This window comes from Somniosus microcephalus, chromosome 3, assembly GCF_052327205.1.
Source record: "Somniosus microcephalus isolate GS21.2 chromosome 3, FLI_Smic_1.0, whole genome shotgun sequence".
Taxonomy (NCBI): domain Eukaryota; kingdom Metazoa; phylum Chordata; class Chondrichthyes; order Squaliformes; family Somniosidae; genus Somniosus; species Somniosus microcephalus.
Genome location: NC_140989.1, coordinates 141766756 through 141781631, shown reverse-complemented (window position 1 = coordinate 141781631; position 14876 = coordinate 141766756). Strand labels below are relative to the sequence as shown.

Here is a 14876-nt window from a genome sequence, read left to right as displayed (position 1 = left end):
TGTTCCTATGTGCCTGCTGCCCTTGTCCTTCTAGGTGATAGAGGTAGAGGGTTTGGGAGGTGCTGCCGAAGGAGCCTTGGTGAGTTGCTGCAGTGCATCTTGTAGATGGTACACACTGTAGCCACGGTATGCTGGCGGTGGAGGGAGTAAATGTTTAAGGTGTTGGATGGGGTGCCAATCAAGCAGGCTGCTTTGTCCTGGATGGTGTTGAGCTTCTTGAGTGGTGTTGGAGCTGCACTCATCCAGGCAAATGGAGAGTATTCCATCACACTCCACATACAGTACTCCAAGTGTAGCCGAACTAAGGTTCAATACAAGTTTAGCATAACGTTTCTACTTTTCAATTCTATCCCCATAGAAATAAACCATAGTGCTTGGTTTGCTTTTTGATGGCCTTATTGACCTGTGTTGCAACTTTTAGTGATTTGTGTATTTGTACTCCCAGATCCCTTTGCCCCTCTACTCCATTTAGATTCTTATTTTCCAAGTAATATGTGACCTCCTTATTTCTCTTACCAAAATAATATCTCACACTTGCCTCTGTTGAAATTCATTTGCCAGTTATATGCCCATTCTTCAAATTTATTAATATCTCTTTATAATTTGTTGCAGTCCTCAGCACTGTTGACTATCCCTCCCAATTTGGTGCCATCCGCAAATTTAGAAATTGTGTTTTTGATTCCAAAGTCTAAATCGTTAATAAAAATTGTGAACAACAGTGGTCCCAGCACTGATCCTTGCGGGACCCCACTTCACTTTCCATCTTCTGCCACTCTAAATAGCTCCGCTTTGCCCCTGCTTTCTGCTTTCTGTCTTTTAACCAGCTAGTTATTCATTCTGTTAATTGTCCCCTGACTCCACATTCTCTGACCTTATTCATTATTCTATTATGTGGTACCTTATTGAAGGCCTTTTGGAAATCTAGATATATTATATCTACTACATTACCCTTATCTACTCTCTCTGTTACCTCTTCAAAGAATTCAGTGAGGTTGGTCAAGCAAGACTTTCTCTTTTGAAATCCATGCTGGCTAATTTTTATTATATTTTTGGTTTCTAGATGTTTTACTATTTTCTCCTTTAGTAGGGATTCGATTATTTTTCCTACTACCGATGTTAAGCTAACTGGTCTATTGTTCCCTGGACATGTACTGTCTCCCTTCTTAAATATAGGTGTAATGTTAGCTATCTGCCAGTCCTCTGGCACTACACCTTTTTCTAACAAATTATTAAATATGTGCAATAGTGCCTCTACTATCTCTTCCCTAGATTTAAAAAAAATGCGCAGATGCAATCCATCCAGACCCAGGGTTTTATCCTCTTTGAGTTTGAATAGTTTATTTAATATTTCTCCTTTTTATTGTAAATGTGGTTATATCATTTCTAATCTCATCTTTCGGTGCCATGTCCACCTAATCTGTCTCCCTGGTAAATACTGAAGCAAAATAATTATTTAATATTTCTGCCATTTTATCCTGACCATCCTTTAGTGGCCCTAGTCCCATCCCGACTTTCCTTTTTTAATTTATATGCCTGTAGAATATTTTACTATTTTGTTTTATGTTCCTTCATAATTTCATTTCCTCTTTGCCTTCCTAATCTTTTTTAACTTCTCTCCTAGTCTCTTCGTATTCTCCCTTGTCAAGCTCTCATCTGCTGTCCATGTACATAGTGTATGAAAAAGCTTTGAGTCGAAAGTAATATAATAGCTTAAAAAAGGAACAGTAAGTAATGAGATTGAATTGGTAAAGAAAATAACATGAAGTTTAAAGTAATTGCAAAAGAAATATAAAAACGCTAGGGAATTAATTATGTTTGATGTAAATATATTTTAAAAAGTACTTTGTTAATTTGAAAAGTTTATATCAAATACTATGAAATATAATTAGACTTCTCCTCGTTATGATGTACATACACGGTGAATAGAATCCAATATTCCTAACTACAGCCAGGGATTTTAAAAGGGGGAAAGAAATGTTAATGAACTGTCATCCATACTTTCAGCAAAAGGTTACAATACATTTTGAATTTACATGGTGTGGAGATGCCAGAGTTGGACTGGGGTGGACAAATGTAAGAAGTCACACAACACCAGGTTATAGTCCTGTTGGACTGTTGGACTATAACCTGGTGTTGTGTGACTTCTTACATTTGAATTTACAGACAGTGAATATACCAGCAGCATAATTACATACAATATGAAAAATAGTTCAAAGATAATAGTGTAACTTCCAAGAGTACAGGGTCAGTGCTTACTTATTATCTTCAAGGGACACAGTTCTCAAGAAGCATTTTGACATCCCTTTTTTCAGTTTGTTAAACTTGTGACATGATGATGTAATCCCATTGAAACACATCATTGCATCACTTGTATTTGACAGGATCCTGATGGAAATTGTGCATTGTTTATAGCTCTTTTATCTCTAAACAAAACACGGTTTTCAGAAAAACTTTTCACGGCAACATCTTTTAAAATCTTCATCTCCTTGTTGAGACAAAGTCCCGTCTTCACACTGAGGAGTCCCTCTATCGTGTTGTGTGGCACTACCACTGTGCTAAATGGGATAAATTCAGAACAGATCTAGCAGCTCAAAACTGGGCATCCATGAGACGCTGTGGGCCATTAGCAGCAGCAGAATTGTATTCCACAACAATCTGCAACCGCATGGCCCAGCATATCCCCCACTCTACCATTACCATCAAGCCAGGGGACCAACCTTGGATCAATGAGGAGCGCAGAAGAGCATGCCAGGAGCAGCACCAGGTGAACCTAAAAATGAGGTGCCAACGTAGGGAAGCTGCAACACAGGACTACATGCATGCTAAACAGAGGAGGCAGCATGCTATAGACAGAGCTAAGCGATCTCACAATGAACGGATCAGATCAAAGCTCTGCAGTCCTACCACATCAAGTCGTGAATGGTGGTGAATTAAGCAATTAATAGGAGCTAGAGGCTCCATGAATATCCCCACCTCAATGATGGAGGAGCCCAGCACGCGAGTGCAAAAGACAAGGTTGAAGTGTTTGCAACCATCTTCAGCCAGAAGTGCCAAGAGGATGCATATCGGCCTCCTCCTGAGTCCCCACCATCAGAGAAGCCAGTCTTCAGCCAATTCCATGTGATATCAAGAAATGGCTGAGTGCACTGGATACAGCAAAGGCTATGGGCCCCGACAACATCCTGACTATTGTGCTGAAGTCTTGTGCTCCAGAACTAGCTGCCCTCTAGCAAACTGTTCCAGTACAGCCTCAATACTGGCATCTACCCGACAATGTGGAAAACTGTCCAGGTATGTCCTGTCCACAAAAAGCAGGACAAATCCAATCCGGCCAATTACCGCCCGATCAGTCTGCTCCCAAACATCAGCAAAGTGATGGAAGATGTCATCAACAGTGCTATCAAGCAGCACTTACTCATCAATAACCTGCTCACTGATGCTCAGTTTGGGTTCTGCCAGGACCACTCGACCCCAGACTTGATTCCAGTCTTGGTCCACACATGGACAAAAGAGCTGAATTCCAGAGGTGAGGTGAGAGTGACTGCCCTTGACATCAAGTCAGCAAGGAGCCCTGGTAAAATTGAGTCAATGGGAATCAGGGGGAAAACTCACCACTGGCTGGAGTCATACCTAGCACAAAGGAAGATGGTTGTGGTTGTTGGAGGTCAATCATCTCAGCCCCAGGACATCGCTGCAGGAGTTCCTCAGGGCAGTGTACTCGGCCCAACCATCTTCAGCTACTTCATCAATGACCTTCCCTCCATCATAATGTCAGAAGTGGGGATGTTCGTTGATGATTGCACAGTGTTCAGTTCCATTCGCAACTCCTAATGAAGCTGTCTGCACCTGCATGCAGCCAGACCTGGACAACATTCAAGCTTGGGCTGATAAATGGCAAGTAAAATTTGTGCCACCCAAGTACCAGGCAATGACTATCTGCAACAAGCGAGAGTCTAACCACCGCCCCTTGAAATTCAATGGCATCACCATCGCCGAATCCCCTACCATCAACATCCTGTGGGTCACCGTTAACCAGAAACCAAACTGAACCAGGCACATAAATGCTGTGGCCACAAGAGCAGGTCAGAGGCTGGGTATTCTGTGGCGAGGTGTCTCACCTCCTGACTCCCCAAAGCCTTTCCACCATCTACAAGGCACAAGTCAGGAGTGTGATGGAATACGCCCCACTTGCCTGGATGAGTGCAGCTCCAACAACACTCAAGAAGTTCGATACCATCCCAGACAAAGCAGCCCACTTGATTGGCACCCCATCCACCACCTTAAACATTCACTCCTTCCACCACCAGCGCACCGTGGCTGCAGTGTGTACCATCTACAAGATGCACTCGCTAAGGCTTCTTCGACAGCACTTCCCAAACCCGCAACCTCTACCTCCAAGAAGGACAAGGGCAGCAGGCGCATGGGAACACCATCACCTGCAAGTTCCCCTCCAAGATACACACTATCATGACTTGGAAATATATCGCCGATCCTTCATAGTCACTGGGTCAAAATCCTGGAACTCCCTCCTTAACAGCATTGTGGCAGTACCTTCACCACACGGACTGCAGTGGTTCAAGAAGGCGGCTCACCACCACCTTCTCAAGGGCAACTAGGGATGGGCAATAAATGCTGGCCTTGCCAGTGACGCCCACAACCCAGGGACGAATTTAAAAAAAAAACTCCTGCAAATACCCTAGGTATTGAATATTGATAAACTATTTGACATGGGGATGTGCCACAGCTGAGCCTTCTCCTACCTTCAACTGACATGTGCGCGTGCATACACACAACCAAGTTGTAGTGTCCCAGGTGAGATTAACAAATGCAGCACAGATTGGAGATACAATCGATACCATCTGGTCTGTGTGGTTCAGTATCACACTGTACAGTGGATTTACTGCCTGCATAATTTGGGAGCTGACTATATATTTTTGACCACCTGGGTAGGGATGTCCCTTGTGGAAATAAAGATCATATTTTTTCAGCTACCTTGATACAGTGGCAAAGTAACATTACAAAGCAGCTTCAATTGTGTTTCATGGGCTACAAAACTATACTCATATTTAAAAAAATGTTAAAACCATTACAGGTGTAGCAGAGTATGTCATACCCAACCACTCTTGAATATGTAATTCTTGCGATATTCTGGTCAATCTCACGTGTAGAAATATTGACTGCATTTCATGGCTGGCCCTTACTCGTGTGTAGAAACTTTACTATTTCATAACAACACATAAAATGCTTTGATGGGTAGAATGGCAAAGTTTATAGACATTTAGCTCATTTTGTTAGTGACAGCTTAATTTAAAATAAAGGAATGAACTCAGAAATGACAGGGATTATCTGCAGAAGGAATGTTGTTACATTATATACTTTGTTATTAAACTCAAGCGACTAGGGGAGAAAAGGCAGATATTTTACCTTCAATCAGTTCCCTTGCACAATCATTATCATTGTTTTAGGTTGTAAGACTCTGGTAGGAAACACTTTAATTCAGGCTTTTCCTTACTGACTGCAGAATCAACGAGACCCTCGTCTGAATGAAATTTTGTTCCCCTTCTATGAATCAAAAAGAGCAATGCAGATACTTGAGAATTATGAGCCAGATGAAGAGCTGAGAAAGCAAGGTAAGCACTCGCGCATCTCACCTTATATTACATTAAAAGAGAGTTCAGGTGACTGGGATAAATCTTCCTCAGACATTTTCTACAATCGTTTTTCCTGTTGTTTTAAACCACTGAAACATTTTACAATCATTGAGTCCTTTTGTTGACCTTGTTCTTGTTCTTTATAAGAGATGTATTCCTCTCGGTGAGCTAGTAACTACGCACGTGTTAATGGAACTCCCCGTATACAGTACAAAAATGAGATCTAAACCTCTGTAAGAATTTTTTTTCTTAGTTATGTTTAATTATTTAAAATAGTGCTGTACTTCTCTTTGAAGAGCCCGTATTTCAAATTTGTTTGTGACTGAAAATCAATGGGCCAGAATTTGCTGTCAAAGTAACAGTGAGGCTAATGGTGCTCGTCGTTATTTATGCGCAAATGATACAGCAAATTCAGGCGAGAGGCAGATGCGAGGCTAAGCGCGGATATCAAAATGTTGCTGTCCGAGTTGCGCCACTGCCGTTAGCTTCATGAAAACGGCATCTCGCTGTCTGCTTCACCATTGAAATGCATTGATTGGCATGAAGTTGCTGTGTTTGGGCGGTAGACACAAACTAAACTCGCCACAGAAAGTTAAGTCTTATCCATTTCTGTCTAAGTAGCATTTTAACACGTGATAAGTGTTTATTACTGCCAGTCAACCTGCCTGGCGCTAAAAATTAACTATTACAAGTGTGGAATCTCATTCCTTCAGGTTGTAATTGTTGATAGAGATCCATAAAAATGTGAAATTTTTAATTACATTTTTTTAAACTTTTCCTTTCTGCCTCTTTTCTCTCTTAACCCAATCTTTCTTTCCCTCTCTTTATTTCTCTTTCTGTACCTGATTTGACAATGAATTTGCCCTCTCTAATTTACACTTCTCAGTCCTTCAATCTGATTAAAGGAGATATACATCGGCTTGCCATCACAGAATCACAGAAACCCCACAATTCCCAGTTGCCCTGTTCCCCTCACTGCGACGTTATCAGCTCTTACTTTCAGCAACTTGCCACACACAAAATTTAAAAACCTAAATGTGCAAGGGCAACTATAACTCACGGCAGATGCCCTGCCACAACAAATTATGGCCCAATATTTTTGAATGCAGCAAATGCAAAGGTTGGATCTGTGTTACAAAAATATGAATAGTAAAAGTTTTAAAAAAAACATAAATTCAGTATGATCTCTGGAACTGGATGATACATATTTTACACTCTGGTTTCTCGGTTCTTGAACCTAGGTTTGAATCCAGCCCAAGTTGATTTGATGAATGTCTCTGTTTGGGAAGTCTCAACCCAGTTCCTATTGCCACAGGCTTTAGTAAAAAGCTGTCAAAATTCATGGTCTTACTTAGAGGAGAATACAATGATTGGTGTAGGCATAATATTGAGGTCGTATAAGAGGGTTCTTTACTGCGCATCTAACAATGCTATACCTGACCTGGGAGTACATGATGTTGGTGCCTGAAGTGGGAAAGTGCTCCATTTTTAAATGCATATATACTTCACCTTGATAAACACAAAAGACCCATTTAACAGTGAGTGTGGTCTTATATGTAACCAACAACTCTAACATTAGTAAGATCCTCAGCTCTGAGCTTAAATTGAAAAACAAATTTCTGCTGAATTTCAGAATATTGGGTTATTAGATTATTTTAGAGTACATCGTGCTTGTGAATTATACTAGGTTTTTACCATTTTTAAGTAATACGATTCATACAAAACATTATTTCAGGAGCTGTGAGAACTCTCTGGTTACTTACTAATGATACAATAAAGTTTCCTCCTCACTTAGTTAATGAATATTGTGTAATAGTACCTCTTGGCACCAAGGTTTGGATCAGCAAATTTCTGGTGAGCAGTTTCACAGTACAGCAAGCTTTTTGTTAGAAGATGTATTTATTATTTAGAGGATCTACTGAATGGAAAAAAAACCTCCAGCACTGCTATTTTATTCATTAATCATGTAACAGACATGCTATTGGGTATGGAAAAGTGCGTGACATGTCCATATTATGCAGAGCATGCGGATTGGTTCGTTTTCACACTTACTAAAAAGCAATCAATCAGTAAAACATTAACCAATCCTTGCCGTTCTCAACAAGTTCCCATTCACGCTTTGGGTGCAATCAACAAACTGGGTGCAAATTGCACTTGAATCATAGAAATTTACAGCACAGGAGGAGGCCATTTGGCCCATCGTGTCTGTGCTGGCCAAAAAAGAGCTATCCAGCCTAATCCCACTTTCCAGCTCTTGGTCCATAGCCTTGCAGATTACGGCACTTTAAGTGCATAGCCAAGTAATTTTTAATTGCAATGAGGGTTTCTGTCTCTACCACCCTTTCAGGCAGTGCATTCCAGACCCCCATCACCCCCTGGGTGAAAAAATTTCTCCTCAACTCCCCTCTAATCCTTCTACCAATTACTTTAAATTTATGCAACCCTGGTGACTGACCTCTCTGCTAAGGGAAATAGGTCCTTCCTATTCATGCTATCTAGGACCCTTATAATTTTATACTCCTCAATTAAATCTCCCCTCAGCCTCCTCTGTTCCAAAGAAAACAACCCCAGCTTATCCAATCTTTCCTCATAGCTAAAATTCTCCAGTCCTGGCAATAGCCTCGTAAACCTCCTCTGTACCCTCACTAGTGCAATCACATCTTTCCTGTAATGTGGTGACCAGTCTTGGGGCAGTCTTCTACACTGATCCTGGAATTTCAGTTCTTAAGCTGGACCTTGGCTCACGATGTTTCATGTGTTTCCACACATGTGTGACCCGAGAGCAGAGTGCTCCTTTTTATACCCCAGTGGCATGTGCTATGTGATGTTTTCCCAGCCCGGACGTGGCAGGGATGTCTGATCCAAGTCACAGAAATCATCAAAAGACAAAAAAAAACTAAAGTTACCATTTACATACAGACACATCACTGAGGTAATCACACTTTAATTAAGTGTATTTAACAGCTGATTGAAAGTGCTTGAAGACCTGACTTTGCCTGAAATCAGCAGAGCTTTTTAATCGGGTAAGTACTTATTGACCAGCTCAAAATGGTAAGCACAGTTAATACGTTATTAAGCGGCACCTTTGTAATTGACTCCTTTGGTAATAGGAAATGGTTAGCGCCGCCGAAAGAGGCGGCTGCCCGCGATAAGCGTGGACGGTGTCAATGGTGAGGACGGTATTCGGTAAAACATCATAATAATACTACCGCATGGTGAAATCTTAAAACTAGCTGCCACCTAGTGGATACAGAGTTAAAATAACAACAGAAAATGCTGGAAAAACTCAGCAAGTCAGGCAACATCCGTGGAGAGAAATTTGAGTTGACGTTTCGGGTTTGACCCTTCTTCAAAACAGTTTTGAAGAAGGGTCAAACCCGAAACGTCAACTCAAATTTCTCTCCACGGATGTTGCCTGACTTGCTGAGTTTTTCCAGCATTTTCTGTTGTTATTTCGGATTTCCAACATCTGCAGTATTTTGCTATCGGATACAGAGTTAAATTGTCTATTAAAACCATAACCTTTATGGCACTCTCCTCTAATTTCTAATCTCCTTTGATTGTCTGACCCCATACCCTCTCCATTCTAAAGAGTACTTCCACCTCCATAACATTGCTCACCTCTGCCCCTAACTCAGCCCATCTGCCTCTGAAAGTCTCATGTATGCCCTTGTCACCTCCAAACTTAACTGTTCCAATGCTTTCTTGGCCAGCTTCTGATGCTCTGCCCTACATAAATTTCAGCTCATTGAAACTCTGCTGCCCGTATCCTCGCTCGCCCAAGTCCACACTGACGTACATTGTCTCCTGGTCCCCTAATGTCCCAAGTTTAAATTTTTATCCTTAATTGTAAATCCCTTTATGGTCTTGTCCCTGCCAATCCCTGTAACTTCCTCCAGCCCTACAACCGCTACCCACTGAACTCTCCTTTCCTCTGATGTCTTGTTCATTCCCCCTCCCTTTGATCCCCCCTTCTTTGGTAGCTGTGCCTTCAGCTGCCTAATCTCCACAATCTGGAATTCCCTCCCTAAATCCCTCCACCTCCCTCTTCTCCTTTAAGCCCCTCCTTCAGCAACGTGTTTAAGAACGGGGAACGAGGAAGCAAGGCAGAGATGTTTAGGAAACAAACACCAAGGAATAAGTCTAAGGCAGCTGAAAGTTCTGCTACCAAAGGTGGATTGGAAGGAGATGGACGAGGTGCGCAGGAGGCCAGAATTAGAGGAACAAAGGGCTTTGGTCAGGTGGAGTAGGCCACAGAGGCCATGGAGGGATTTGTAGATGAGGATTTTGAAATTAATGTGCTGAGGGAGCCAGTGTACGGCAGTGAGAATTGGAGTGATAGCCAAGTGGACTTACTACTAGACAGCAAAGTGCTAATTGGGTTTCATATCTGTTAATGTTTGTAGTGTATGTGCCTTTAAGAGCCCCAGGTGTACTGTAATGCCGGTAATGGCCACTCGGGCTATATAAGCCTGTATATTGTGTTGTATCAGTTAGTTCCCCTCCAGACTTTGTTTAGTAAACACCTATGAAACCAACTCCTGTCTTCAGTGTCTCTATCAACACACAGACACAACAGTGGCGACGAATTGGAAACGGACTTACCTGCAATTCGGCAGCACCTCAAGGACATCGATTCCTCTGGCGTCCAAAGTTGAAGAAAAATCAAGAAAAAGAAAAAGCTGTGGTTTCACCAGCTAGCCAAGCTGGTGGCAGGTACTGCAATAATCCTTCCTGGGCGTCGGGCTGGGGCTCCAGCGGCTGGCTCTACAGCTAGGCCAAGCAGCGAAAGTGGAGGCAAGCAGTAACAGACGGGGAGGGAGCACTCGGGAGACGGCCGGCGCTGCAAGCAGGTCGGCGTTCAGACCTAGAGAGAGAGTCCGGCGGGAACGAGTCTCCAACTGTAAATAAATAAATAAAAAGAATGGAAACCGCGGGAAACAACGTTGTCATCGGCAGCAGCGGCGGGGAAGCACCATATCTTTTCTGCAGAAAAGAAAGAAAAGTGCGGGAAGCGCCATTTTATTTCTAGGATGCCTAAGTCTGGCAATATTGATGCTTTTGATAACGAGATAGAGGATTGGACCACATATGTGGAAAGAGTGGAGGTATATTGCACCGCAAATGGAATAGAAGATGAAAAAAAAGCTTCAGTACTGCTAAATCTAATGGGCGCAAAGACATACGGGCTGTTACGAAATGTAATCACTCCAGCCAAACCAAAGGACAAGAATTTTAAAGAAATTGTTGATACCCTACAGGAGCACTTAAACCCAACACCGCTGCTGATAGCGGAACGATTCAAATTCTTCAAGAGAAATCAACACAAGAATGAAAGTAACGCTGATTACCTCACCGAATTAAGAAAGCTATCAAAACACTGCCAATTCAGGGCAGGACTAGCAGATTATCTTAGAGACAAATTCGTCTGCGGTCTCTTAAGTGAAGGAACACAGAAAAGGTTGCTTTCTGAAAAAGATTTAACACTAGACAAGGCTTTCAGTATGGCTGTATCATACGAAGCAGCCGCAAGAGGAGCTGCAGAGATACAACAAAAGACACAGGACTTCGGCACCCATGAAATGACACAGGGTTTCGAGAGATGTTATCGCTGCGGCAGATCCACCCATGACCAGAGGGACTGCTGGTTCAAGGACAAAGCATGCAGGCAATGCGGAAAGATTGGACACATTGCACGGGTATGCCGATCTGGACAAAAAAAATCCACAGACAGGAAAAAAAAAATCAATAAAGAAAAGTACAGAAAGGTACAAATGATGACGGACAGTAGCTCCGAAGACCAGAAGAGCGATAGCGACTCCGAAAACAAGAGACTAAGCTGTCTCAAATTACATAATGTAATTGCCAAAGATGATCACCAGACCATTTGGGTTACCCTCACGATAGCAGGGTCCCCAGTTAAAATGGAGCTAGATACAGGATCAGCTCTGACCGTCATAAATCGACGGGATTACGAGCGGCTATTTCCGCATATACCTTTAAAAGACACATCCATTATCTTGAAAACATATACGGGGCAGAAAGTATACCCCAAAGGAAAAATAAGGGTGCCTGTTGTATACAATGGCAAGGAAATACAAAAGTTGTATTTATACATTCTACAAGATGGTGGTCCACCGCTGTTGGGACGTGAATGGATCAGGAAAATGCGTTTAGACTGGCACTCCATTCAGGCACTGACGGTGACCAGTAAGAAAAAAAACGATGATGACGTCATACCTGAACGATTAAAAGACATCTTGGCCAACGCCAAAGAAGTGTTTCAAGAGAAACTAGGAACCTTGAAAGGCATCACCGCCTCAATAAAAGTGGAAGATGCAGCAATTCCCAAGTTTTTTAAGGCAAGACCGGTGCCATACGCAATTCGTCCAGCAGTCGAGGCAGAGCTGGAGAATTTGGAAAAGGCAGGCGTATTATCCAAAATAGATTGGAGCGAGTGGGCAACACCCATCGTTCCAGTCATGAAGAAAGTATTGAATAATGATAAATCTGAAGAACAGAGAAAAATTCGCATCTGTGGAGACTTCAAGGTGACTGTAAATACGGTCCTTCACACGGTACAGTATCCTCTTCCAAGGATAGAAGATATTTTCGCCTCACTATCCGGAGGGAAACGTTTCACCAAAATTGACTTGGCACAGGCATATCTACAGATGGAGGTTGAAGAGGCCTCTAAAAAAATATCTCACGATAAATACACACAAAGGCCTGTACCAGTACAATCGACTGGTTTTCGGAGTAGCATCCGCTCCAGCTATCTGGCAAAGAGCTATGGAGCAAGTCCTCCAAGGGATTCCGGGGACTCAATGCTACCTAGACGACATCCTTGTAACAGGAGAAAACGACAACGAGCACCTTGCCAATTTGGAGCAGGTGCTCACTAGGCTGAGAGAACGGGGCCTACGAGCAAATCGCCCCAAGTGCGAATTTTTCCAAAATCAAATATATTGTGGCCACATAATTAATAAGGGAGGGTTGCATAAGTCACCTGAAAAAATTGAAGAGGTCATAAAAGCCCCAGCACCTGAAAATGTTTCACAATTAAGGTCGTTCCTGGGATTAATAAATTACTATCATAAATTTTTACCGAACTTATCAACTCTTCTACACCCTCTTAATGAACTGCTACAAACAGGAGTAATTTGGAAATGGAGCAAAGACTGTAAACGTGCCTTCCATAAATGCAAAGACTTAATCACGTCCAAAGAAGTTTTGGCTCATTACAACCCATCACTGCCAATCAGACTGGCGTGCGATGCATCCCCTTACGGCGTAGGAGCAGTATTATCGCATAAATTCCCTGATGGCTCGGAACGGCCGATAGCTTTGGCGTCACGCTCATTGAACTCAGCTGAGCGTAACTATGCCCAAATCGACAGGGAAGCACTCAGCCTGGCATGGGGAGTGAAGAAATTCAACCATTACCTACACGGACAAAAATTTACCTTGTTGACTGACCATCAACCCCTCATCTCCATATTCAACCCTAAAAAGGGTGTTCAAGGCTACAGAGGTGGTCCCTTTTTCTAGGGGCACACCAATACAACATAGAATACAAAGGATCAAAACAGCATGAGAATGCTGACGGGTTATCGCGCCTACCGTTGCCAATGGTAGAAGAAGCACCTACCGTAGACCCAGTGGAGATTTTCCACTCTACCATAGTCGAATGTCTACCAGTAACAAATTCTGCCATTGAAAGGGAAACTAGAAATGACCCGACTCTCTCACGAGTCTACGATTTAACAGTGAAGGGATGGCCAGCACATGGCGAACCACTGTTGCCAGCATTCTCGCAAAGAAGAGAACAGCTGTCAGTGTGTCGAGGAACCTTGATGTGTGGATCCAGAGTGGTGATTCCACCCAAACTCCAGGATAAAGTTCTAAAGGAGCTTCACGAGGGGCATCTGGGTGGAGTGAAAATGAAGAACCTAGCCAGGGCGTTTGTATGGTGGCCAGGTATCGATGGAGACATCGAAGAAATGACCAAGAGCTGCCTAGGATGCCAGAAGGTCCAAAACGCTCCACCCCAAGCCCCTCTACATCCATGGGAGTGGCCCTCATCTCCCTGGCAAAGGGTACACATCGACTTTGCTGGTCCATTTATGGACTCAATGTTCTTAATCGCGGTTGATGCACGCTCCAAGTGGCCGGAGGTAATAAAGATGTCCTCCACCACCACGGAAAAAACCATCACAGTATTAAGGACCATATTTGCCAGGAATGGGCTGCCGGAACAGATCTGTTCTGATAATGGACCGCAATTTGTGTCCGAAGAATTCACGAAGTTCTTAAAAAACAATGGGGTTAAGCACTACACGTCCGCCCCATACCATCCCGCCACCAATGGATTGGCTGAAAGGTTTGTCCAGACCTTCAAGAAGGCCATAAAGGCCATGGGTAATGAAGACATAAAACTTCAGCACAAGGTGGATAACTTCTTGTTCGCATACAGGAATGCAGCACATATGGTTACAAACCAAACTCCCGCCATGATGTTCTTCAATAGAAGCCTAAGATGCCGGCTGGATTTGATCAAGCCCAACATCAGAAGGGACGTGGAGAACCGGCAATTTCAAGGCATGAATGAAAGGCCAACTAGAACCTTCCAGATAGGTCAACAAGTTTTGGCCCGGGACTACCGTACCGAGAAATGGCAGCCTGGAACTATCTGCACACAACTAGGACCGCTGATGTATACCGTGGACATTGGAGAAAGCATAATAAGGCGCCATGCTGACCAAATCATAGAGTCATCCGAAAAGGGACAACCTACGCCACAACTCTATACGCCTAACGATGAAGTAGAGATACCCATATCTACCTCCGATCCGGTGATACTGGAACCCGATGAACCCGACACTGGCATGCAAGCCGAATCAGCCTTGCCAAAAGAACCTACTACACCACCAGAAACTACTACACCACCGAGGCGTTATCCGGACCGAGTCAGGAAGCCTCCAGAGAGACTGACTTATAATTAATTAACTGCAGCAATGTGTAGATTATTTTTCTTGTAACATGTAATTAATAATTACTTAAAATATTATGTACTGATTGGCTAAAAGGGGAGGAATTGTAGTGTATGTGCCTTTAAGAGCCCCAGGTGTACTGTAATGCCGGTAATGGCCACTCGGGCTATATAAGCCTGTATATTGTGTTGTATCAGTTAGTTCCCCTCCAGACTTTGTTTAGTAAACACCT

The 14876-nt window shown here is 43.0% G+C and overlaps 1 protein-coding gene across 3 annotated transcripts in view; it reads left to right on the top strand.

The window, feature by feature from the left end:
• Positions 1–14876, top strand: part of LOC147121444 (1-phosphatidylinositol 4,5-bisphosphate phosphodiesterase beta-4-like) — a 911912-nt gene that overhangs the window by 618096 nt on the left and 278940 nt on the right. For all 3 annotated transcript variants that reach the window (XR_015077544.1, XM_085981700.1, XM_085981698.1), the window contains exon 13: positions 5522–5630. Coding sequence is in view for 2 of the 3 variants with exons in the window: in XM_085981700.1 (XP_085837826.1) it covers positions 5522–5630 (109 nt within the window). In the remaining variant the exon portion in view is untranslated. The remainder of the gene's footprint in view (positions 1–5521; positions 5631–14876) is intronic.